Here is a 26,990-nt window from a genome sequence, read left to right as displayed (position 1 = left end):
CCTGTGTTTTAACTTGTGTCCACTGCCTCTTAGTCCTACCACTGAGAGCTAGTGAGAAAAGCCTGGCTCCCCCATCTCCATTCCCTCCCATCAGGTATTTATATTTAAAAGATCCCCCCCAAAGCCTTTTCTTCTCTACATGCTGAAGAGCTCCAGCTCTCTCAGCCGCTCCTACATGGCCCTGTGCTAGTTCTGTTCCAGTAAGTTTGTATCCTCCTTGTACTGGGGAGCCCAGAACTGGACACGGTACTCCAGATGCATCCTCATCAGTGCTGAGTAGAGAAAGGATTGTCTCCCTCAGCCTGCTAGCAAAGCTTTGGCCTTTGTCACCACAAGGGTGCATTGTGGGCTCATGGTCAGTTTGTTATCCGCCCAGACCCCAAGGTCCTTCTCAGCAAAACTGCTTTCCAGCCACCCAGCTCCCAGGGTGTACTACTACTGCCTTGGGTTATTCCTCACGGAGCAAGACTTCGCATTCCCCCTTGTTGAACACTGTGAGAGTCCAGTTCTCCAACCCACTTAGGTCCCTTTCAAAGGTGGTACATCATCTAGGGTTACCAGCCACTCCTCCCAGCTTCGTGATTTGCAAACTGACTGAGGATGCACCCCATCCCATAATCCAGGTCATTAATGAAGATTCTGAATAGTATTGGCCCCAGTATTGAGCCATAGGGTACACCACTACTGCCTTGCCTCCTACTGGACTTTGTGCCACTGACTACACCCACCCTGTGCCCACTCATTTGGCCAGGTTTTACTCCACCTCACTTTCCACTTATCTAACCTGTACTTTATCAGTCTGTTTACTAAAGTCAAAGGTAAACAACATGGACTGTTCTCTGGTCATCCACATAGCTAGTCACCTCACTGTAGAGGGCAACAAGGTTGGTCAAGCACAACTTCCCTTTTGTAAAGCTATACTGACTACTCCTGATCACCTTGTCCTTCTGTTTGGAAATGCTTTCCAGGAAGATTTTCTCCATCACCTTCCCAAGGACTGAGGTGAATGAAGCTGACTGGCCTGTAGCTCCCCAAATCTTCCTTCCTGCTTTTCTTGAAGACAGGAGTGATATTTGCTCTTTTCCAGTCTACCAGAACATCTCCCGATCTCCACGACCATTCAAAGATAACTGAGTGGCCTTGCAATGGCATTAGCCAGCTCCCTCAGCACTTAGACATGCCACCTGTCAGGCTCATGGACTTCCAGTTTAGGTGCACCCTAATCTGCTCTTCCATCACTGAGGTTCCAGACTTCCCCTCTGGTCTCAGGGGTCTGGAATTCCTGAAGGCTTGTTTTACTGGTAGAGACTGACGCAAAGAAGGCACTGAGTACCTCAGCCTTCTCCATGTCATTTGTCATCAAGCTTGCCTGCTCCGTTTGACAGCAGGCCCACCATTTTCTGTTTATGTACTTGCTGAAACCCCTCTTGCTGTTCTGCCTGAAGGCTGAGGAACCATCCCATAGCAAATGGCTACTCTTGCTCCTCAAGCCACATGCCCTTTGCTAGACTCACAATGCAGTCCTCACACATTCTCTGAGGCAATAAAGAAAATGCTTTCGTTCCACTGGGGGATGGTTCAGGAGTCTAAGCCAATTTTCCCAGCCTATGCTTTGTGCAGTGGAAGGCAACATACCAGAATGATATCTTTCATGTTTTGCTCTTTATATTATTTATACATTTGCATATTTCTACTACTATGTCCAATTTCTGTACAAATGGGTAATGTTATAGATAGGGTAGGGATATAAGAAATAAAGTACTTGGAGGCTCAAATACTGTATCTGAAATATGTACTGACTTTGTAAAAACCGACTACATTTTACATTAGACAAAATAATGAATAACTTTTTTTGATTAGGAAGATCTAAAATAAAATGAGTGGTTTTCCTGTAAATTTTACTGCAGAAGTCACCTGCATGACTTATACTTAACCTTTTTCTTCTCATGCAGCATTACAGTATTTCCCCCCATCCCACAAAACAAAAAAAAACAAAAAAAACCCCAAATATTCCACTAGTTGTTACAGATTGCACTTTTAAAAGCACAGACTTGCCAGTCTTCTGCATTTCCAGTGTCCTATTTAAACTGTTGACATACACAGTCTTCGTTTTATGAAACTGGAAGATTTCGCCTAAGTACTTCTTTTGATGCTGGAGAAATGTTATCTGGGAAAATTACTTCAAACTCTATAATTAAGTCTCCACGTTGGTCAGGATTTTTGGGAAATGGCAAACCATATCCTATAATTCTTCTTCTCATTCCAGGCTTTACAACTTCATTTACTGTCATGGGTATGGTTCTTCCTTCTATCGTTGGCACGTTGATAGAGCTGCCACACAAAGCCTAAAGAAAGATTGTATCATGAGAAAAAGAAATTGGTCAGAACTTTATCTGTACCTGTAACTGAATTTGGATTATTTAGAAAAGACTAGCATTCTGAACAGTATTTCCACTGTGCACTACAGAGATGTCAAAATTCAAATACAGTGTTCCTCTCTTAAAAACGGAAGACTTCAATTTTTCATTGAGTATCATGGAATTTGCCAATCTTACACAATGGCCACTGGAGGGTAATTGAGCTTATATATCCTTCAGAGCCTTTATCAAATAATGAGCTAGGTGGGCACAGAGCGAACTCTTCACTCGTACTTCTCTAGAGATGTCTAGCTTCTCCATTTCCATTGGAAATTTAGAGTCCTGTTCCACTTTTTATTTACATTGTACAGGAGTTTACTCCAATATACTATCAACCTATATTATTCCAAACTGCAAAACAACATTTAAGTGTCTGTAAGCAAAGGCATATCAAATTTCACAGCCATCTTGGGTAAGCATTCATGATGCTCAAAGAAAAGGAAACAACTATTTTGGTGCACCAAAATTAGAAGATCACAGACCTCCTCCTGCTTTATCCAATAGTTTGTTTTCATTACTAGGATCTCCGATAACAACATTTTGATTCCTCCAACTTCACTTGATTCAGCACACTTAGTCTATACTGATTATGTCCAACTTACATAACAATGCGTCTAAACAGGCTTTTATCTATGAAGGAACTAAATTACTCGCATCAACATTAAATGTTGTCTTTTCTCCCTCCCTCATCTTATTTTAGGTGTTTTACCTCACTTCCCATGTATTTTTAGTTAAGAATCCTTTAAGAAGGGAGCTCATAATGTACACAAAGAGCTTTAACACAAGCAAGAGTTTATTGCTCCACCTAATGCTAATTAAGGAGAAAAAAAACAACCTACACGCTCATCTACATTATCATTTAAATTATGACCCTGTCGAGGCTTCAGACCCTTCAGAACTCTGCTGAGGTGTTTTTCTGATATTTCTTTTTGAAAGCCAATGTGTTTTCACTTGGAACAGAATTTAAAAAAGCTATACCATTTTTGTTGTTATATATAGCTCCTGTTAACACCTGTTCACAATAATTTATAATCATGAAATCAATCTCTATGTACTTTGAAATCACACTCAAATAAGTTAGGACATAAAAAGGCAGACTTAGAATTTGTTCGCAGTGAAAGTATTTAAAACATTTCTACTTTGTCCTACAGAAGTAGCAATCACATCACAGCAGTAAGGAGCATACTATATTGGATGTATTCTTTAACTGTTTGTGTTTGTTACTTCAGCCTAATATATATTTATCTAGAAAGTTGAAGTACAAAGATTTAAGACATACCAACTTGCACTCTCACCCTCATACTCTTCCACCTCTAATAGTAAACAGCTTAAAATAATACTCCATTTTTATCAAAATGGCTATTGCTACCGCTATAAATAACTGTGCTTTGCAGCTACATATTGACTTTACAAGAGTGAAACTTAACTAAAAAACAAAATCAAAAACTTTACTGCTGCCATAGAGCTTGTGCAGCAGAGCCACTGTATCATACTGTAATGTTCTACCAAAAGAGAAACTTACCTCCCTTAAGCTGATCTTAACAGGATAGATAATATTTGATCCATCTCTCTTGAAGTGAGAGTGAGGTTTATCTTTAATGATAAAAACAATATCAGCTGGAATTGTGTTGGGTGTTTCATCACCTTCTTTTGGAAAAGTGATTTTGGTGCCTTCTTTCCATCCTCTTTTTATCTCAATAGTAAGAATTTTGTCCTCTGTTCGGACACTTCTACCATCTGGGTTAAGCCTTTTACGTGAAATCCTCATCCTTTTCGTGCAGCCATGATAAATCTCTTCCAATGACACTTTAAGTTCATGGATTACAGGGGGATCTTGTTTACGACGTAATTGGCTACCAACTGTATTCCTTTCCCTTGGAAAACCATTCATACTAAAACTAGTGAAGGACCCAAATGGATCACCATCCACTTCCATGTCTTCAGTGTCTCTGCCACCAGGCATCCTCCTTCCAAAGAAGATCTCAAAAGGATTTGTGCCACCAAAGAAAGCTGCAAATGTAGCATGTGGGTCGCCATGGAATGAGTACCGGAAGGTACCACCCTGTCCGTCTGGTCCTCCAGCTCCTCCTTTCAGACCTAAATAATACAAATAAGCAAAGTTAAAAACAAATTCAGTATTAGTATAAGATTCCCTATTGTAGAATGTAATGATATCAGAACTGATGAGTCAAAAAGGTCTTTGCAGTAGAGTGAAAGGTCTCCTTTACAAAGAGGACTCAACATCAGACTATGCAGTACCAACTAGTAATTCAATAGCCACAAAGTTTCTGAAGCTCTGGAATGAATTCTATTTCAGAAGAGCATGTATTCTGACAGTGCCAATTTTATTTCATGTGATTGAAGCCAGTTATTCAAAGAACTCGTATCTTAAAACAGAAGACAGGTCTACTTGACTTGATCTTTTCTTGTTCTGCAAAATCTGTTGGGAGTTGCACCCCGCTACAAGATCACTTGTGGGGAAAATTATGCAGTATCATATGCAACATTTTCCATAGTTTCTGTAGCTCAGCTTTAACTGAGTGTTAATTAGTTTTACCTCTGTTTTCCTGCGATTCAGTCTGAGTAAAAGGTAACACGCCAATAGTCAAGCAGCCATATGCTTCCTTAACGTTCAATTTATAATCCCAAACCTATCAGAGTTTGTGTTCCTATGATACAAAATAGGTAAGAAACCTGGGAACCCTTTTTCAATGCAGCCACAAATAAAAATAGCATGGAAGTTCCTAAGATCCATTTGGGTTCAAAAATCTTGTATATAACGTCACAGCCTCTGTGCAAAAAATCAGAATGTTCTCAAATAGAATGTTCTTTCTTTTCTATATGCCAGGAGGAGAGACCTACATCTCATTTCTTCCCAATAAGTCTTCCCTCAGTTCTCACTGGACAGTCCCTTGTACTTCCTGCTCTCTCATTCCAAACCCAGCTAAAATCACTTTCCTTAAATGCCTCTGTCCCAATAGGTGATCTCTAAGTATTTCCTCATAATAGTGCTCTCCTGCACTGACTATTTTAGGATATCTTCTCAAATCTTTAAGATGAAAGACTGAAAGTCTTCTTAAGAAACTTTTATGTCTAAACTTGTAATGTATCTCACAGCAGCTCATCACTACGGCTGCTATTCTACTTTCATAGCCATAAAAGTGTGAAGACTTACGTTAGTGAAGTATGCATTCCCTAAATCTGAAAGAGGGGGTTGGTGGGGTTTTTTGGATCACTCTTTTAGACCTTCTGTGCATAAGCTTAATACTGGTTATCAACAGTAACCAAGCAAGACATTAGAATGAGAATGCTTTACCCATCTCAATACCAGAACATATTAAAAGTACTTAGCAACATGTACTAGTACACCCTTCTGTCACAGAACTGTTAAGGTCAAGCAAGCAGATCAGTGGATTCAATCTGTGGTAGTAGAAGAAAACCTTCTGAAACAGCAAGCCAAAAGTTACTGAAGGTCCATCCAGTTCCTGGCTGTAAAAACACTGAGGTTTCCTCCTTCCATCCTCCCACCCCACCCACTGCCTTTCCTTCACAACTAGTTACACTCACAGATGCAACTGAAGAGCTTAAGAGAGCAACTGAGGCATCGGGAGGTATTTCCAGCTTCACCGTTATAAAAATTATACTTTGGTTTAATATTATGCCTCAAATAAACAGAAATTATGTTTTGAACCTCTGGCTTCAAGTATGCAATACCAGAATGCCAAAGGCTTTATATGCTTTACTTTAAACTCTTTGGTAAAAGTGACTAAAATGATATTTTGGGAAAGTAGATAGGCATGAGTTGCTGCACAGGAATCTAAAATGCAAATGAATCCACAGAGTAAACAGGTTTACAATGACATACAGAAAGAAGGCAGGGGGTAAGAAGGAAGAAGTGCAAGAAGGCAAAAGACCCAAGAGGCAACAAAGGCCCCTGGTATCTACATAAACACTTTTTTCCTAGAATGTTCCAGTAACAGCACTAAAGCTTTGAATACATGCAACGGAACAAAAGACAAATAAACCCTACATCCTCTGTAGAAGCTGAAGGTCTTCTACATGAATTTATGGATGCTAACAATTGTATTAAGTCCTACAGATGACAGAGGACCAAATTTTATTATGTATTCATAAGAACCCAAAATTTCCCCAAAGTACTGCTATTTAAGTCTCCTCCTTCATATCAGCAAAAACCATGGCCCTAAGTGAACAGCAATAAGTGAGTGGACCTACTGGTCATAATGGAAGTAATTATTTCATGTAGAATTTTGATACCATACAGTTAAGGGGAGGGATGTTAATGACTTCCTCTGTTGCTCAATCAAAAGACTGAAAGCCATATTGGTCAAAAATAAATAGTCATTCTCTCCAGATAACCATTTTAGGATAAATATGACATTTCTGAGGCCTCATTCTCTTGGCATGTTATCACTGTTTACAATTAAAGCTAAAAAATTGTTCTGGTATTTCATGACATCAGCCAAATTCTTTCCTCTCCAGGCAAGAAGCCAAGGACAACTACAGACTGGACACCTGGGCTTCTGCTCAGAAGGACTGCCCTGTTTAGATCAAGCAGACAAGCCTTCAGCAAAAATTTAAGAAAAGAATACATCTCTTTTCAACTGCACCTCAAAAAGTGCTATAGCAAGGGACGACAGCAGTAAAAGATCCCAGAAAGTTATTTATGGGTCACAGAATTTTTTTCAGTTCAGTAACTTTTTGCCTGTCAAGTATCTGGGATTCAAAAAACCCCATAAAAATACATTAAAACAAGAAATAAAAACTAGATCAGCATTAAAGCTCCGCATTACATTTTACATTAAAAAGCTCATGAGTGAAACTTCAAGCAGTACAAATACGTTGCCTAAAAATCAACACATATCGTGACTTTTTCTGTCATCTATGTTTATTTTGCTTCAACTTAATGAGAGTGACTGATCAGAGTGTAACAGACACATACATACCTTCCTCCCCAAACTGATCATAAATGTCTCTCTTTTTGGGATCACTCAGCACTTCGTAAGCTTCTGCAACCTCCTTGAATTTTTCCTCTGCGTGAGGAGATTTGTTCTTATCTGGATGCCATTTAAGTGCTTGTTTTCTGTAAGCCTTTTTGATGTCTTCTTCAGAAGCCCCTTTTTCAATTCCCAGGATAGAATAATAATCTTTCCCCATCCCGAGTGTTGGAGGAATTCAGATTTTTTTCTTGCTATAAGGAAAGCAGTGTCCAGTGTCTTAGCAACGTCGAGGCGCTAGAGAAGGAAAAATAAAAATCAAATATGGAATTGAAACAAACAGAACTGTTATAAATCAACAAACTCTCCAATACATTGAAGAAACACTAGACAGCTGCTCCGTATTTCATTCCTTCCCCCGTTGCTCATTTGTAAATAATTATACACACTGGACAAGACACAGCCCTCTTTAGAGTCCTCCCATCTACAGTACGTGTCTCCGCTCTTTCTAGAACGACAAATAATACAGGACGTCACTTCCCTGACTGCCCCAGCTGAACAGTCTGCACAGCTTTCACTCTCATACACACGCATGCGCACGCACGCACACACACACACACAGAAAATGCTAAACTTCTATTTTTCTTCCCTTCTGAAGCAACTAGAAAGTTTAAAGGTTTAGCAGTGTGATACAGTGCCTTTCACCGCCAGGGCTGAATCCAGTCAGCTCTAAAGAGAGAGCTGTCCCAACAGAAATGCAGTAGAGCCCATATAAAGTAATTATAGCATTTTACTTCACAGTTTCTATAGAGACAGCTGTACATATAACTGTTTTCCAAATATTTCAGCATGGATTTGCACCCTTTCCAGCAAAGGCTACAGAAGTATTTTACACCTAAGTTAACTACAAATCTTCAGAAAGCATAACTTCATTTCTTTAAAAATAAAATGAAGCCATCCTCAATCACAGTTGCCTGCAGCCACGTACTACTATCAAGCAGTAAGAAATCATCGATCCCGAGCAAAAAGTACCACTCAGTTTACCGCAACTAAAGCCACTTGGTTAAAACGGACCAAAACTGTTACCCCTCAGTCCCAGCCTCATTCTACACTAAAGGCAATATCAAGACTATTATACAAGTACGGCAATATATCAAGCCAATCGATTTCATCTGATATTTCTGTTAATAGACAGAAATGTGGTTCCTACACATCTGTTTTACAATACATTGTGGAAATTTTACTACTGCAGTATTTCTCATGCTCTCTAGAGAGAATGGTATGAAGTTTCAACCTGCAAGATTTCTTTTGGATCTTAGTTAATTAAGAGCTATAGGGCAAGAAATTATCCCTACTTGCCAGAATGGCAATAAACTTCAAGTCTGATTAGCATAGCTTGAAAAACAGCTCCTCCCTGGAACAAAGTATTGAAATACAGCAGTTTTGGTCCTACCTAGAAGTTATCAGTATGAAAACATTTCTAGGCTCAATTATGAAGTTACTTGTATGAAGACAACTAGGCTCAACTGCCTTCCTTTCAATGATGAAAAAGTTTAAGAAAGGTAGCATATAGCAGTCAAGGAACCATGCAAATATGACAAATCACCATCCAAACCCAACAGCTACGATACTCTGAACTTCAGCAAACAAACTTCATCACTACTGACAGAATAAGATTTAAAGCAGCCTTGAATTCTCTTGCAAAACGAGCAGTATAAGGAGTTGTTATGCTCAGCTGTGCTTCCATGGTATGGTTTGAGCAACCTCTGGTGGGGACATAACTTACATCACTTGAAGTACTCCCACCAGTGAGTGTCAGAGAAGGACTCCATGATGTATGTGTCACTGTATTGTCATATAATAGAACTGTCAAAACAGCAATAGCTCGGACTAGTTTTAGGACTGTATTTTTCACTACGTTTTCACAACTTCTAGTTGATCAAAGTAGCAGTGGGTGCATATGCTAGTTTAAAAAATAAAGTATGTGTAAGAATTAACACTTACAACGTCTCCTCTTAAATATTAAAATAATAGTAAAGGAGCTGCAATTAGCAAGGCTTAGTGCTTCCTTCCCCTCCCCTCCCTTTTGTAAAATATAGCAATTAATTTCTCAAGCTTCTTTAAAAGACTCAATCATCAGGATTTCCTCTTAAATCAGAAGTTTCTTCCCCTTGAATGTCAAAACTTACAGGAAAAAATCTGGTAACAACAAAACTTACAATGTGACTTTTTGTTACAATCACAGTGAGTAACTGTTCAGGCATCCTTTCTCTCCCTACAGAGGAGAACATGCTATTCTGGCATAACTGCCAAATTATACCCTAATTAGGTAAAATACTCCCTAAACCCAAAATTATTCAAGATTCTGAGCGAGATATACAGCCATAACTACATTACTTCTACTTCCTGCCCTGCATGAGATCTTCACGTCAGAGTAAAATTTACAATCTGAAATCTATCTTCTAAGACCTGATAGATAACTGGAGCACCTCCTTCCAGAAAGCACATTCCTCCTTCTCCATCCAGAGACCTTCCTTTTATCATATGACCTGAGATCTTTTTGAAGTACTAGTAGACTGCAGTTTCTCTCACATGCTTATCAAGTTCTTTAAACAATTTGAGAGATTGAGAGATATGACTCCTTCACAATTAGTGATTTTTTTTTTATTTTTATAATTATTGTTGTTATTATTATTAAAAGACTAGCGTGCACAAGATTAACACCTCGTGATCATGCTAATGATCATTTGGGTACATGCAATCATACCAGTACTTCAGACAGTGAACTCCATCTGGTAATGTGGCAAGTTTTTATACCTTCCAATCTTCTAGTGTTAGTGCAGTTTCAAGGACAGATAATTAATCACAGCTACTAGATTTTTAGAACCCTGAATATCTGATCTTTGCAACTCTTTTATTGTTCATTCTGTTGTTGTATCCCATATTCCTCTTCAGAATTATTAAGAAAAGAAAATAAAGGAAACATCTTCATGTACTCACCACAAGGACTTCTGGCATTGCAGTCCCTTCAAATAAGCACAAATAGACAGAAAGCAAAACAGCTTTTTTGGTAAAAAAAAACCCTAAATATTACTTTTACTGCTATAGTCCTATCTTTCTTATTACCATATACACCTAGAAGTGGAAGTATTTTTAAAAAAGCACTTTTCTATACCGTGAAAAGATACCACTTCCAATATGTTTAAATAAGGTTTTTATTTTTTGTTTAAATGCTTGAATAAGTGTCCCCTACAAAAACAGGCAAGGTCATCACTAGTGTGCAACAGATGAACTCATTTATGGGATTTTGTTCTTTACAAGTTCCTGTATTCCTACCTTAAGGCCTTCCCCTTTTGTAGTAGAACTTAGTAACATCACAGGGCATTCTGTCAGTAAACCCATTTCCCAGAGTCCTTGTATTTCAGCCACCTCTTCAGAGATTAACACCTTGTGTCCAAGTACCAAAAGGCACCTGCAATATACGCACACTTCCTCATGCACAGTTTTAATTGGGGCATACAGGGATGCATGCTCACCCCCCATTGGGACTTTCACCTTTTACTAAAAGGGGGGGTGGTTGCTCTTAACTGGATTTGCTTATGGAGCATTAACAGGGCAAAACAGGTAGCCAGGGCTGGCCTCAGCTGTGACAAACCAGCAGCAGTGCATCTTGCAACTTACTCAAGCCTCCCAGGAGCAAGCCACTAAACTACTTATCTATAAAATTACTAAGGCTATAATCTAAGACTTTGATTAAGAGTACTCCTGAATGAGTGCAATTTCTCAGACACACAAATCCAGTAATGCACTTGGATGTGACACCACCTCAAAACCATAATAGATAAACTGACACCAATTAGCTACATCTCTTCCTCATTCTACCACATCACTATTTTCTGACTGATACATCACATTATGAATCAATTAACCATCTATATCATCGGTTCTTGGCTTACACAGTCTTCAAATAAAACAGCTGCGTTCCGTTTCAGGCATACAGAGAAAAAACTTTATTATCACTGTAGTATCAAACGGTATCTAAGAATCTTTTGCTTATAGTCAATTCTATAAACCAATTTTCTGTCAAACTAGGCAGTCTCAGACATGTCCTCCTGTTCTTATAAGTTACTTTAGAGTACTCTTATTATGCACTGTGAAAATCAGCAGACTGTGTTTGTTCACTGCTTCCTTATACCAGTGGTATTTGTTACAGTCCAAATCACAAAACAAATAAATAAAATGGCAATTTCAGCTCAAACTTTTTTAAAGTTGACTGGCGAAAAAAAAATGGTGTCTTGAACTGTAACAAATTACTAAAGAGCAGGATACACAATTTATTTTAAAAATGTATTCATTCTCATGAATACTTAATACAATTTTGAAACCATACAGAACTTTCCTAATACAAACACACTCTAATCTAAGGATTTCCTGTGTTCTTTGGTCACAACCGAGAAAGTGACATTCACTTTTGTAACACAAGATTTTGTTTAATCTAAAACTATTTATGAAATACACACTAAGAAACTGATAATAGTTCCTTCAGCAGTTCACCTTCACTTCTGAGACAGTTTGACTACTCCTATTCAGTACTCTACTTAAGTAAGTATTTCAGTGAAATAATTATTGCTTTAAAATATCTTTCCCATTATTCTCTCTGAACAACCGCAGTTTAACTCACATACACATGGACAAATGTTACACATCATAAATTTAGCAGAACAGTGGCTGCAAGGTCACACCACTTCCAGCTCTTAGAAAAGCTGCATTAATAATATTAACCTTGAATTAGTTGCTTTCTTTAAAGAAGCCTTCATAAGAACAACAGAAATCAAGGAAATATTCACAATAATAGTCACCCTGAACTCAAATTCTAGATTAATCATAAATTAGCACCAATATAAGGTTATTTTAAGGAAAAGCTTCTAAGCAGAAGTGTCATTATTCCCGGAAGTATCTGAAGGTGAATAAGAATGCTTATTATTTCCTTTAAATTAAGTCATTTCTTCTGTATTCCTCACCTATTAAAAACCTCAGAAACAAAACTGAAAAAGACAGGACTAGATCACAGAACAAGTTAAAGAGCAAACAAAACCACAGAGGCAAATTCCAGACAGATCACATCTATAAATATACATGTGCACGTAAATGTCAAGGCAGAGGAGCCAAATCCCTCCCCAGATTAAGCTCTTTCACAATTAAGTATTATATTTGCAAACGCACATTAATTAACGGAATAAACTGTCATTTGTCCACAATGGTTTGAAGAAAGCACATCCATACACAATAGTAAAATTTCCTGTAAGATCATCCATTATTTTCCCAGAGAAAAAAAATTTGGACAATTACTTGTCTCCTCCTCATCTTTTAACTGTATGTAGTTGACTGAGCCACATTTACACTTTTGGACTATGAATAAGACCTGTGTACAGGTAAACCCATTCATGATTTCATTAAATAGTTTCACTACTCAGTAGATCTCATATACAGAAATAAATTCTAGAAGTCACAACAGAAGCAACAAATACTTTAATTTTTTCTTATATATCTAACACAAAATACAAAGCGAGTGCAACAGTTCTTTCTGATCACACGATGGCCTAAAAGAAAAGCTTCATCTTTTAGTCAAGTACTTCATACCAAACTAACTACTCAAATTTATCAAATTTTTAGTTCAGATCTCTGCAGAAACATGCTACTGCAATGGAAGTAAAAAGGTCATTGTACATAATGATTCTAGGGCTGATTTTAAGTCTAAATAAATAACCATAAAAGAAAGTGAAACATGCATAAAAGCTTTCAAAAATGAACAAATCCAGTGACATTTAATTTGTAAAAAAGCATACTTACTTTATACTTTCATATTACACATTGCCTTTGAGAGATTTTACTTGTAAGATTCAAACTGAAAAGCACCCTGAAGTATTTACCAGTTTGCATACTACATACATCATAATTTCTTCCTGAAGCAAATGCAACAGTGCAATTTAATGCAATTCACTGACAATTGAAGCTTACATTAAAAGCTGTTGACTTTTGATCTCACAGATGAAAAAGGAAGAAATGTAGTGGGATAGGTATAGTCATGCTTTACAAATATATCTGGCTTCCATTAGAGATATCTCCAAGTCACTGTGAAACAGTACTTCACAGGACACAAATTTAGTATACTTTCTATATTTACAAAGTCCATAGTATTGCCTGGAAAGATTTCGTCTGATTATTTTTGGTTCAAAAAGAGATATTTAAAAACCCTGCAGCATACAAAGTTATCCAAGACAATTAAATCCATTATATTCAAGTTACACCAGCCCTAGCATCAACAAAAATATCTTCCATTTTATACTGGTAGTACCTGCTTCAAAATAATGTTTATAATGTTACTGGAATATACAGAAATTATGCTCCTGTCAACAGGCCAAAGGACATGTTTTTAACATCTTCTGTGGGAAAAGTTACTTTCAATATACATCCCAGAGTCAACATGAATTTACAGCTCAAGTGCAAATGTTAAATCTCAAAACGCACACTGCTGTCACCCAGAGATATACTTTTACCACTTCTGAGCTTTCAAAATCAATTTTAAGCCTGTGATTCATGCAGCCTTCAATTGTATTCAGAAAATCTACATGACAGCAGGCACTGTCAGTAGATTTTTTTAATTAGTTTTATTGTTCTTGTTACTTTTGCAACAGTAGAGCAAAAGCTAGAAATGCTATACACAACTTAAAATGGCCATCATGTTTATTAATCACATTAAATCTTACTACTGTTTATTAAGTTATGGGGTTGGGTTCTTCAGAAAATTATGATCGCCCCTATATATATTAGGACCTATGTAGAAGTACACACATTAATAGAAAAAGAAACAAAACTTATCTAAGTCTGAAGTTGATTTTATTTTAAAGACTATTACAACTGTCACCAAAATCCGGGAATAAAGCTCCCTAACCTCAATGTAGTATTAAGAAGCAGGCATTTATTGTGGCACTGGGTGCATGAGGGATCGTTCCACCTAACATGCATGCAGAACTATTTTGCCGGTCCCACTTTATGTTCTCAGTTATACATACTCATTACATTTCTCAGAATTATTTGCGTATGTATGAGTCTTCATGCCAGGGCAGTTATGCCCCTTCACCCCGTTGTTTGCCCCGTTACTCCACCTAAGTTCTTGCACATATCCCTTGCTTTGCACTGCTTCACAAACTCCAGAGCCAGCTTGGGCTGCTTTTTCTGCTGCAGACCCCCTCTTACCATTAGCTGTTCTTTGTTTCACGAAAATTGACTCCCCTGACTAGAAGTCCTTTCAGTCATCCGGTTTGACGACTTGAGAAAGTGGGTACTAGAGCATTAACGACTGGAGAGGGTGGGTCGGCTTGACCTAAACTTTGTGCACATTCTTGTTTAACTAAGTCAGAATTTGGTAACTGGGGAGTTTAAGCAACGCAACTATCTTCAAAAACATGACTAAGACACTAGTAACACATGCACACTGATGCCACATCACAACATAGCAAACTTATATGTCATTAACATAAAGAATTGCTTTCTCATACCTGATTCCTGTCTACTAAGTCACAACCTCTACTATAGCTGAAGAACAAAAATACACTTGGAAGAATTTTCCACATTTAACTTTCCGCACCGAGTGGTAATGAAACATCTTCTTGCAAGTAGGCAGACTTCTTAGGACTCAGCTATGATGTATTACATGGATGAAAACACAACTAACCACACACCCACCCACTCCCCACCCCCTTACTTCAGAAGAGTGTAATTACTTCAATCAAAAAAACGAACGGAAACAAAAAGAAAACCAAAAGGAAGCATCCGAAGTATGGTCACACGAAGTAACGCACAAAGTAACTCAAGAAGTTTTGCATCTACAGTGACGTGCGGAATCGAGCTCTACAACTCGAGGAGAGTTACAAAGCAGGTATGTTTACTGCGGCGCCAGGTGCAAGGGGGATCGCTCCTCCCGACTTGCACACCGTTTCAACAAGCGGTCCGATATTTATTATACAAATTCATAATCTCCTCCCTCTGGCGCCTCTTCCAGATATACTTTTCATCTGCTTGGGCAGTTACCTGAAGTTCTTGTTTATCTTTGCATATATTAGAAGTCTTTGTTATTTAGTTTCTGTTATCTTAAAACACCTGCTAGCTAACGATTAGTCCTTCCTTATTGCCCACTCTAACGTGTCAAGCTAATACGTGCTCACCCGGCTGGTTTTAATCTGTATCAGCATGACCCCCGGGCGGAGGATCCACCTTCTTTGGGGTGGGGGCCATTTGAGTAGGAAGTCGCTGATCTATTACTATCACAATTATTTTACCCTAGTTTGTTTTCTTTTAGCAGTTAGCACGTCCACATCAGAAGGCTCTTTATTTACATTCTTGTTGAGCTCATCTACATCGGTACTACCTATCCCTTCTCCAAATGCTAAGCGCTAAGCTCCCACCCTTCCTTCTTTCTCGGGTGTTAATGTTTATGTTATCTGTGCAGTTTCTGTCTGCAGCAGAGTTTTAGGTTTTTTACACTATATCAAGAGGTTAAGCCTTCCCTCTTCTGAAAGAACAGATTCCACAAGTGCTTTTCAATTCCTGACTTAGATTCAACCACTGCTTCAATTTCCACCCACACAAATTCCTGCCAAAGGACCCTTCTTCAAAACAAGTTGATTGGTCAACCGGGAAAAATACCAATAATGCAAAACACTGAACAGGTTCCCTCACATCACTGACTACCCTTCAAGTAGTTAATGACATTGATGCCATACATACTTTTGTAAACATATATATGAAAAAGTGTATTGTGTTGGTAAAAAGAAATAGCTTCTCACTGTTGCCACAAAAAAATCAAATTCATAAGGAAGCTGAAGTTGTCAAAACAGAATATTTTCTGGGAGGAAACACAAGTTCTGCACAATTTACTATTAAGTTACCAGCTCGGAGCAAAGAAAGAAAAAAAAAATAATCCCAAAACAGTAGTCAAAGTTCCTACTTTCAATTTTACATATACTAAGCCTAGGTTTTTGTCCAAAGGACTGCTGATCCCGCTATCACTCAGGAAATTATTCAGGCCTCCAGGAATTCTGTACTGAAACAGCCCATATACAAATTAAGTTAGACTTAAATCACACATTTATTACACTGTACCAGTCAGGTTTGTGACTCCATGCCATCAACCTTCCCGTGTTGGTTATATAACAAAATGAACAGTTTAATACTTCGTAGTTGTTCAATGCTTCTTCCCTCCAATACTAGTTGCTTTTTATTTGATTAACTTTTACATCCTTTCCACTAACTGCTTTAAGAAACATCACACTCCTGCAATACAAGTCTTTCAGATTCTCAAGTGCTAACATACTCAGACCCTGAATACATATTCAATATTGTCACATAGGAGTATTTTATTCGTTATACATATGCTTCATATGTATGCCACAGACTTCCATGCTAGTTTTCTCAGCATAAATATTATACCACATAACAAAATGCATACTGTTTATAAAAGGTAAAAACCCACTACTGATTAATTCTGATCACTGTCAACAAAAATACAATATTGCTAGGTAGCCAGGAAAAAAAAGCAAATAAAGTCTTACGAGGTGCTAGGAAAGGAACAGAGAAAAAAAACCAGAAAAACCTATTAATGTATCATATGAACAATATAGTACCAATAGTACCTCTACACCATAACACTGTGCAGTTCTGTTCCCCTCAACTCCCCAAAACCAAGTATAATGTTCTTTTTGTAAAAAAGTGTTCAGAAAAGGATCATGAAAGACGATCAAAGATATAGTAATGATTCCATGTGAGAAACAATTGAGGCAACATGAGTTCTTCAGTCTAAAAAAAAAAATTTCAATTACAGAGGCCTACAAATGATGGCTAAAGGAGGAGGCAGAGGAGGCATGAACTGTTCATGGACTACTCCTACCTAAGCCAGAGACACCATGTGAAACTAGCAGAAGCCAGTTTCTACCATAAAATTAAGAAGTTCTACAAGTGATAGAATTCTCTGCCAAAGGACACTGGAAACTCAAAAGTTGTTTCAGCGGGACATTGAAAAAATACTATATAAGAGATCCACTGCACGTTTCTTGACAGAGCAGGAATTCTAGGAAGGTAGAAAAGAGGATCAATTGTTTGCTTTGTTCTAACTTTCCCTGAAGCATCTACTTATGGCCACTTTTGAATGCAAATTACTGAGCTAAACAGAACACTTAATGGACATAAGCACCCTCATTAAAGTAATTAGAATCTCAATATAATGCAACTCAGCCACTTTCACCTTCTAAAGAATGAACACTTTTTAAAAAACACAGAAGCTTAAAATGCAACCATTGGCACTATGCAATCAACCTCAGTGACACACAGATGTTGCCCAAACTCAGCCAACTCAGAACTCAAGTTCAGCCAACTGCTAGAGGTCTGCTCCAACTAACATGTTAGTTCTAGCATGCTTCCTTGTCATACAACTGCACTATCGGTTTTGTGTCTTTCCAAAAAAACACTGAACTTACTGATTAGCACTGACAAGAACGGTTGGTGGGAGCTTTTTTGGTTTGTGTTTATTGGAGGTTAATGTTTTGTTGGTTTGTTTTTTGTGTTGGTTTGTTGGGTTTTTTAAGTGTACCTACACTAGAGGCATGTTACTTAAAATTGACTTGAAAGTACAAGCTATGGTACCACTTGCAACCATGCTCTCTCTCGTACCACCTCTTCATCTGTTCCTATGACACAAAGTATCAGTTGCTTGTATGCTCTCGCACAATTCACACACACCAAAGAAAACCCTGAAAAGATGCGTAGACATCTACCCTCATTTCCCTACCTGCAGATTTTTAATACAAAACTTGGAAAATAAGCAATGAATATTAAGTTCATCTGTACTGTTTTCCACATAAGTCAAATAAAGAGGGGTGCTGTTTATAATAAACAGACTTTTTAAAAACAGCTATTTAGTAACACTTGTAAAGATGTTTCTAATATTCCTGTTTTCAGTAAAAGTGATGCTTAACAATAACATTCAATGGATTCAGCCCCAGTCTTGCAGCACAGAAGGGGCAAAAGTCTCCCTAAAACTATAGAGAAAGAATAGCCAGCTCATATACTACTCCTCCTGCATCCAGCATTCAGCCCACGGACCCGGGCCAGCTGGCACAAACCAAAGTAACATTTGCTCTGGGCTCCCTGAGAGTGGACACAAGGCCAGCTCAGACTCTGGGAACCATGACTGGCTCCCTGCCATTCTTCCACCAAATGCATTCTGGTGTTAAAGAACTTCTGTGACCTAATAGTAGTGCTATGTACTGATTAACAGGAAAAGGACAATGGAAAAATAGTGCTAGTTTCCACAATAACCCTTGCTGACTTTCCTTCAAGAAATTGAAACGAAAAAAAAGATTTTTTTAAAAGGCTTTTTAAACGCATTTATTTCAATACCTTATATAAAGTTATCACAACTACCTATCACCCAGGAAACATTAGGATGTGCAGACTATTTGTTTCAACGGAAGCAGCATACAACAGCTCCTCTTTTAGCCTTTCACCTGTAGAAAAGGGAGGGTATCCACCACCTATGACAATTTACTGGCATTTACCTTAAGTATGGTAGTAATTCCTTCACTCAAATTCCTTCACACACACAGCAAAGGAATTTTAAGGAGTTTCTTCCACCAAATAATATAATTAACAACCTGCTGTCTCAGCAAAGAGACAGCAGCCGAGAACTCAGGGCTCCTGTAGAACAAAGATAGTCCTTACAGGTTAGCTCTTGCTAAAATCCTCTGGGAAGCTGGCACTGGCATGACTCATGTAACCTATCTAAACCTGAAGTCTTTCTTTTCAATGATCCTCAGCATATCACTATGTATTTGGATCCATTCTATTTAAAAAAAAAAGTCCCCAAACACTGCCAGTTTGGAACATTCATCAGTGGAACATAACACATTATAGAAATATTTTGCTAAAGGTGAAGATTATATAGGTTTATACTGAAGACTGATAGGCTTATGTAGAGTTGTAGCACTATTTCAGTCATGTTCCATAATTAAGAAAAAGACAAAAGTCATGTTTGTACATTATATTTTCTTCTTGCAAAAGTATTAGTGTTTCTTTCCCCCCCTGACATAATTAAAAAGCTATCGGTAAACAGAACAGTTGAGAGAAAAAAAACTGAATAAACATAATCACAGTTATGGGCCACATGTAAAAGGAGGAAAAGTGAAGGGTAGGTGGAAGATGCCTGCACAATCCCTATCAATGCTCTACTTTTTTCCTGTAATAATGAGAAAAATTAATAGTTTCCAGTAGAAAATAAACTATTTTCTCAGTCTTGATACAAAGAAAAAATGCAAAATAAATAAATCTACTTGGAAAAGTGACTCAGCTACATTATATTGTGTTTAATTGCTGTTGTACTCAAACAAGATGAAGGTTATTGATGCATTACTAAATAAGGAACTGCACACATTTTTGCTATGAACATGTGATCACACTGTTCTTACATAAGCAAAAGGAGATGGTCACACTAGATGCTTTTTCCAGAGTGTACTCGTCAAAATCCCACCCAACTGCTCTGATTCACGCAGATAGTTTTACTTGCAAGGCTGAAAACACAAGCTGAACTGTTGGACAAAGACATTTGAAAAGCAGATGTTAGAACAACTCTAACCTGAAAGAACACATGTCAATAAGAACGTACTTCTGTTCACCTACAGAAGACAAAAACAGGCAGCCCTAGCTATATTTACAAGAGTCAGCTGTAACAGAAGTCAAAAATAGTTGCTCATTAGTCTTTCAAATGTTTCAACCATATCCCATAGCTCAAATCAGGTTTCTTATGTGTTGTTAGTTACCCCCGAGCCAACCTGTGAGAGTTTTGGGAAAAGAAGACGGAAGTGGGCAGTTTAGTAGACCTATTTTGCAGTTCATCACTTAAATTACTTTATTCCTCTAGCTTAAATGATGCATGCCTAATTAAAAGGTAAAGAAGGTACAACAAGGAAAGATGAAAAATTAAGCAGAAAATGTCTAGGTTTTCTAAAGTGGTAATATTTTAAAGCAATAGCAAATTTCAGCAGCTACTGTACTAACAGACTATAGAAATTCTAGTTTCATGAAAAATTTCACTCAAACTCATAACAAAAGTTCAACCTTTGCATGGCAGCATTTTCTAGAAAGACATTTCACTGTACAAAGCAACATTTTCAACCTTCTCCTTGCCCCTCCTGAAAAAATGCAGTACAAAGAACAGCGATGAAGTAGAGGCCACCTGCAAATAAAAATTGCCATTTCCATGACTATTTAATGAAAACATTACACAGAATCAGTTCACTGACAGGATTCCTAACAGGTAACAATCTGTACAAACGAAGTAGAAGACCTCCTCTTTACATACAGAAAATACCAATATACCAATCCATAGGTTTACAGGTGTATTTTTTTGTTGTTTAAACTTCCAGAACCTCCTGTTTTCTTGCTCTTCACATCAAGTCATATCATGACATCCACATCAATGATTTTTTTCTAAGTGATATCTGAGATTAAGCCAGCAACATTCATCCCTTTCCAAGTCTATGCAGCGTTGTTGAGAGCTCATTTTTCAACACAGCTGGGCTTTTGATGGTTACACCAAGATACTTTTAACCACAAATAGATAAAGAAAGAATAGTTAGACTAGAGCTTTCTCTAAGGTGCCTTTGGATACTGATTTCTTAAAGAGAAAAATACCCTTACACATTCATAAACTTCACTGCAAACTTTTATTTTTCCCAAAACATGCATGGAACCCCTACAATAAAGTTTAGATTAGCTTGTCATAATCATGGGTTTGTGGAATGAAGGGATTAGTCATTTGGAGCTTTTAACCCATCTCTTCCATTTTTCATTACTCACCCTCAGAAAAGATTTATCTTTTATGCTTGTCTTCTTAATTGACACTATAATATAGGCACAATCTGGTTTAAAAAAAAGGTGCTCTGAGTCACAAAGTAACAAATATAGTTGTTAGCTGCAATTAAACAGTATCAGAAAGAATACTACCAGGAATTGGGCCTACATAATAGGGAAATACACCAATCTCTTGAAACTAATCAGGCTTTTCCCACTTCCAAGATGAAAATTTTGAACATTACTGCCTTAATTCAACAAGCTATGTAATTTACACACTTATTAACAGGACCTGAATGCACATTGTTCAGTGCTTTGCTGATAGACTGATACATTAAGCACTTCTAGCCTCTACAGCTACTGCATTAATTATTTGTTCTCTCTTTCAAAGTCCCTCAGTCCCCATCTCTGCCTTTCTTAATCCCTATTCACATCAACTTCCATGCCTAGCTCCACTAAACCACTTATTTCAAGCAAGGCTTTTCACACTTTTTCTCCCCCTCATTCTCCCCCATCTGGGAGGTGTTTTGCAGATGTTAACAGCAAACAAACTATCTGCACTCTCAAAGCCTTCCTTCCCATGACATCCACACAAAACCATCCAACCCCCTTGAACAACTCTGACACTGAAGACTGACGACCACATTATCACGCTGACTAATATTATCCAGCTGCCTTTTTGCACTACATTCTTTCTATATGGCGATCTGTGCTGCCTCACTGCATACTGCGGCTGTATTTAAGGAAGAAGTGCATGTTCTGATTTATCCTTCTGTACCTGTGACACACCTAACGCAATGGTGGCCTAATGCAATTTGATAGCCTTCTTTAAGCTAGTCAAAATTCTAGAGGCTAGGTCGTAATAATCTTTTATTGCTCAACTGCCCCCAAGCCCAAAATCAAATTTGCTGGTAGACCTCAACAGAAACCTTGGGGCTAAGACCCCTTCTTCCCTTTTAAGTTTTACTATTAAATTTCCTTTCAGCAGCTCCATCCCACTTCTAACTTTAAATCAAATCCATTTGAAATAAGATTCACAAGAGTAAAATGTGCAAGACAGGTATTCTAAAGAATCTACAATAGCTACACAGCTTTTCTTCAAATACTTGATACAGTAAAACTTTTTTGCTAAGAAAAGCAGCACAACTAAATGCAAGCCAAAACTCCCCACAGATCTGCATTTTTTGGAAACATAATATATAAAAGTTGGTTCACAAGGGCCTAGCTATGGGCTTAGGGAGCAAATTCACTCCTGCCCTTCCCCCAAAAGCCAAGACGAAAGCTGCATTAGCGTCACCGAAGGAAAGGCAGATGTGACAGCAGCTGCAGCAGAGCAGACTGCTGTTCCTCTCCCACAAATAAGTTTTCTTAACCCCTCTAATTTCTCTGTATCAACCCATGCTTCTGCATTTGTCTGGAACGAAGCATAATAGGAGTATGTGTTGACTAGGAAGACACAGCTGACTATCACTTGGATCATTTAGGGTGGTGAATTCTACACAGTGATCTTACTGTTTCAGTACTAAAAACTGTTCCCCTTGACCTCATCTCTCTCATAAGAAAACTTAATTATGAGCATTGTATAGATTGTAGACAGTTTAAGTTATGCTTTAGTATTATGATTTCCCCACCAGCATGTTCTCTTTCAGATCCAAATTGTGGATCTGAAATTATTAATTTTTACTTCAGTGCACATGTAGTAAATATGAAAGGTCATAAAAAAACAGCATATACAGAGCACATGATTAATCTTCTCTTCAGTAGTTACTTAAGGGAATTTTTTACTGATAATATTGCAGATCCTGGACGCTCTTTGCCAGTGCAGGAGCACCAGCTGACAGTTAGGATCTGAATCAGTTGACCTCTATCTCCCAAAGTGATGAAATCATCAGAAACCAATTGCAAATTGCCCATTTCCCCACACCAGCAATGACTTGCAGAAAGCATAGCAGGCAGATTTAAAAAGATCACAATGGATATTCTTCTCTGATAGTTAAAAGACTGTAATCAGTTTTCCTGTACAGGTATTTAGGCACTAAGGCAAAGCTAAACAAAACACACTACCCAGATTGTTGCAGAATCAACTTTACAAGAAATGTAATCCTTTATAACCCTAGCTAACCACTTCCTTCACAACTGCCTTATTCTTTGCTCTGGTCACCACAGACCAAAGTTGGAGTCAATTATTAAAGGGAAAGAAACAACAGAAAAGAAAATGCAAGCATGTACTGAAGTGCCTCAGCTTAGACAGAGTCAGTTCCACACTTTTACATCTATGTTTTCGCAATACCTGAAACTAGCTTATATTTAGAAGTACCCCGAATACCTTTTGGCAGAAGAACGAACTCCCTCGTAAACACAGTATCTGATTAAAAAAATATATTAAAAATATAACTGTGGTTTGTTTGTGCATCCACGGCACTATAACTGCTTTAAAATATCATCAGTGTTATACAGCTACCGGCTTGTCTCACAGAACTTAGCAAAGAATCATTAGCCCATTTTGTAACAATAAAAAGCAAAGTACATAGATGCTCCACATCTTTAGTAAGTGAAGAGCCATAAAAGACATAGCCAGTAGCCAGCATTAGCATAGATGCATCATAGTCAACTACTATTGCATAACAAGCCTGGTATACATAGTCAAATTCTCAGCAACAAAGGAAATGAAAAAAAATAGTTCAAGGTCAAATTATTGTTTAGAAATAGCACAGTCAAGCATAAAAATTAAGTTTCCACTTTCCAAACCTATTTTTGCTTCCCCCTCCACCACTAATACAGCTACATTAATGGAAAGTATATGCTAGTTCTTCTGAACAGGCCTTTTCAGCAGAAGTATCACGGCAGCAAGTTTCACCTACCTCTAATTATACACTGCAATCTGCCTAGAAGCATGGAGGAATTTTAATGTTCTGGAATATATTAATCTTAAAACTCTTTTGAGCTATACTACTTCAAAAGTTTTACAGAAGGGAAAAAAATCTAGCACACGTTTTCAGCCTCCTTTGCTAGCGTTATCTGGACTGGAGATGCAGGGTAACCCGACCTCAGCAGCAGCACTGTGTCTTAAGGTCTGCTCGAATGATCCCATTTATAAACAGCCAGAACTGAAGGGACCAAGGAGAAACCAGGAACTCCTTAAGGCAGCATGGAACTACAGGGCTCGCCAAGGCGCATTTTCTTCTACAACTTCAACAGAGTTTCTCACTTACTGCGCATAGTCCAAAACTAGGCAAAGTCCAAAACAACCGTCCCTTAATTAAAAGTACTGACAACAGAGAAACAGAGACTCATTTAGGTTGGAAAAGACCTCCTACACTTCATTTAAAAAACAAGTATATTTAAGAAAAAAATATGGAAGAGCCCACAAAGAAGCTACAGATCGACGCGTATAAATAAACTCTTAAAAAACTGCAAAGCCTGCCCTCAAAGCAATACAGAAAGTAGTCGTAGTGCTTAGCTCCCCTTCAGTATTATCTAGTCCGTACTGCTATGACAGCTAAGTAGATATTCTATGACCTTATCTAGATGCAAAGCCTTTGCAACAGTTATCCATATTCAGCATGACAGTTCATCCCCACCAGGTCACAGGACCTAAACAGGGCCTAGATTAAAGCATTACTAGCTCCAATTGTTCGTTAAAGCTTGTGCTTGCGCAGCGAAGAAAAAAATCCCCGCAACTGTAAAAACTGTACAGTAACAGCGCCCATTTTCAACTAAGAAATAAACAATCGCGGACGCTGCACGAAGAGACCAGCGAAGCTCCCCGAAAGGTGCAACGAAAAGGCAGGCCCCGTCCCGCGGGGCGGTGCAGGGCCGAAAAGCCGTTCCGAACGGGCGCCCGAGGGGACGCGGCGGTGACAGGCCGGCCCGGGGCGGGGAGGCGCGGCGCCCGCTCTGCCCCCCGGCTCCGCGGCTCTGCCTCTCCGCGGGGCTCGGCAACAAGCCCGACCAGGCGGCCCTGGGCTCTCCCGCTCCCGTTAAGCCTCCAGCACTAGGCGCCGAGGCTGCTCCCCCGGAAATGGAGCCTGGTTATTTTCCATAGCGGGGACACTGGCAGCGCCAGGCGGCCGCACAACGCCAGGCGCCACGGCACGGCGTTACGGGGAGCCCCTCCACAGGGCACCGCTGCGCTGAGGCGGGAAACAGCCCGACTGTCTGCTCCGCTCGGGGCTCAGGGCAGTATCCCACCAGCCCAGGAACCAGCCGGGAAGGCACAGAGCCTCCCCAGGCGCAGCCTAGCGCGGGCAGGCGGCCAAGCCGCAGCAGCGCCGGTCGCCCTGGGGCCCCCTCCCATTACCTCCCTCACGCACTCACCCAACTGTCACCGCCTCAGACGCCCCCCGGGCCAAGCTCGCTCCCGGCAGCCTCCGCGCCCCAGGCACAGCTCCCACTCGCGCACCCACGGTCCGAAACCAAGTCACGCGAGATCCACCCGCAGCGCCGCGAGCGGTGCGCAGCGCTCCCCCGCCCCCGCCTTCCCCTCGTACCACGTGACGCCCCGAGCCCTATCACCGGCGTCTCTAACCGCTCGTACCGCTACGGAAAAATCGCGAGCTCACCGCCCCCTTCCCCACCCCGCCGCAGGGCACGCCCCGGCGCTCGGCCGAAACGCCGCGAGGTTTCTCCGCTGTTCTCCGGCTCCCCGATGAAATCTCGCCCGACATCTCGCGAGGTCACGCCGCTTTCCCTCCCCCCCCCCCCCCCGAGCACGATGCCGCGCAGGAATGTGAAAGGCTCCCGCCCGCCGCCATTTTCTTTCTTTCTTGGCAGGCAGCGAGTGGGGCAGGAAGCGGTGGCTGAGCGAGTATGGCGGACTATTCCACGGTGCCCCCTCCTGCTTCGGGCGCTCCCGGGGGAGGCGGCGGTGGAGGTGGAGGAGTGAACGATGCCTTTAAAGATGCGCTGCAGAGGGCTAGGCAGGTGTGTGCGTAACGTGGCTCTGTCAAATCAATGGGCGCTCGGCTCCGGGGGCCTGGAGGCGGCCGCTGACCAGGCCGCGGTGCCTGAGCCGCGGGAGGAGTCAGCGGGCGGCGCCCTGACCACGCTGGGCCCCGGGGAGACCTGAGGAGGGGTCCCCTCCGCCAAGATGTGTCTACCGAGTGGGTGGGGGGGAGCTTTGTCTCGGCCCCTCGCCCCCCTCCGCGCACGCCGCGGCGAGCGCCCCCGCCGCCCGCTTTCCTTGCGCCGTGAAGGGTTTTTCCGGCCAGTTCCCGGCCGCCTGCGCTCCGCCATCGCCGGCTGGCAGGCCGGGCGGCCGCAGCGCCCCGGCTCGGCCCGCAGCCACTCGCGTCTTCGCGGGGCGGCATGGTGAGGGGAGCGGCGCTGTGGGGCCCCGGCTGCCGGCCTGCGCGGAGGTGAAATCTCAGCCGGCGGCCAACGGCGGCTGCCGGGGGCGCGGCGCCTTGCTGGGCCGCTCGGGCGGCCGGGGGGCAAGAGGGCGGGCGGCCCCGCCCGCGGCCCGTATTGTGTTCCCCGAGGCGCCCGCCGTGGCCGCCAGCCTGCTCAGACCGGTTGGGAAGTGCCGCGGCCTGCGGAGTGAAGGCGGCGAGGGCTGGCTTTTAGCGTGTTCTTTAACCCGGCGTTTTATTTGTAGCGTTTGCACCACGGGCGATGTTTTCATTATTTCTCAGGGGGAGTTTTTGCTTTGTCCGGTAATAGCCAGTCGCGGTTATGGCAGTATTTGAAGACCCGGTGTTTTCGGGACTGCGAGGGT

The 26,990-nt window shown here is 40.3% G+C and overlaps 2 protein-coding genes across 7 annotated transcripts in view; one reads left to right on the top strand and one right to left on the bottom strand.

The window, feature by feature from the left end:
• Window positions 1-134: 134 nt before the first annotated feature.
• DNAJB4 (DnaJ heat shock protein family (Hsp40) member B4) lies at window positions 135-25,759 on the bottom strand. 2 transcript variants are annotated; one of them, XM_080406936.1, is made up of 4 exons: window positions 25,592-25,759; window positions 7,382-7,669; window positions 3,940-4,514; window positions 135-2,345 (listed from the first exon to the last, which is right to left on the bottom strand). In XM_080406936.1, exons 2-4 carry the CDS (start codon window positions 7,590-7,592, stop codon window positions 2,112-2,114), a joined length of 1,020 nt encoding a protein of 339 aa, XP_080263062.1. In that variant the 5' UTR covers window positions 7,593-7,669; window positions 25,592-25,759; the 3' UTR covers window positions 135-2,111. The 2 variants fall into 2 exon arrangements, with proteins under 2 accessions (XP_080263062.1, XP_080263063.1); XM_080406937.1 differs by lacking the exon at window positions 25,592-25,759 and adding an exon at window positions 7,747-14,559.
• Window positions 25,760-25,985: 226 nt separating this feature from the next.
• Window positions 25,986-26,990, top strand: part of FUBP1 (far upstream element binding protein 1) — a 37,353-nt gene continuing 36,348 nt past the window's right edge. For 2 of the 5 annotated variants that reach the window (XM_080406911.1, XM_080406909.1), the window contains exon 1: window positions 25,987-26,197. In XM_080406911.1, coding sequence (XP_080263037.1) covers window positions 26,084-26,197 — 114 coding nt within the window. In that variant the 5' untranslated portion in view covers window positions 25,987-26,083. Of the gene's footprint in view, window positions 26,198-26,990 lie in introns of all 5 variants that reach the window. The other 3 variants (XM_080406913.1, XM_080406910.1, XM_080406912.1) reach the window with 3 other exon arrangements.

This window comes from Falco punctatus, assembly GCF_963210335.1.
Source record: "Falco punctatus genome assembly, chromosome: 11".
In the NCBI taxonomy this organism is placed as follows: Eukaryota; Metazoa; Chordata; class Aves; order Falconiformes; family Falconidae; genus Falco; species Falco punctatus.
Note: the sequence above shows the minus strand (reverse complement) of the source record. Positions and strands in the feature narration are given on the sequence as shown.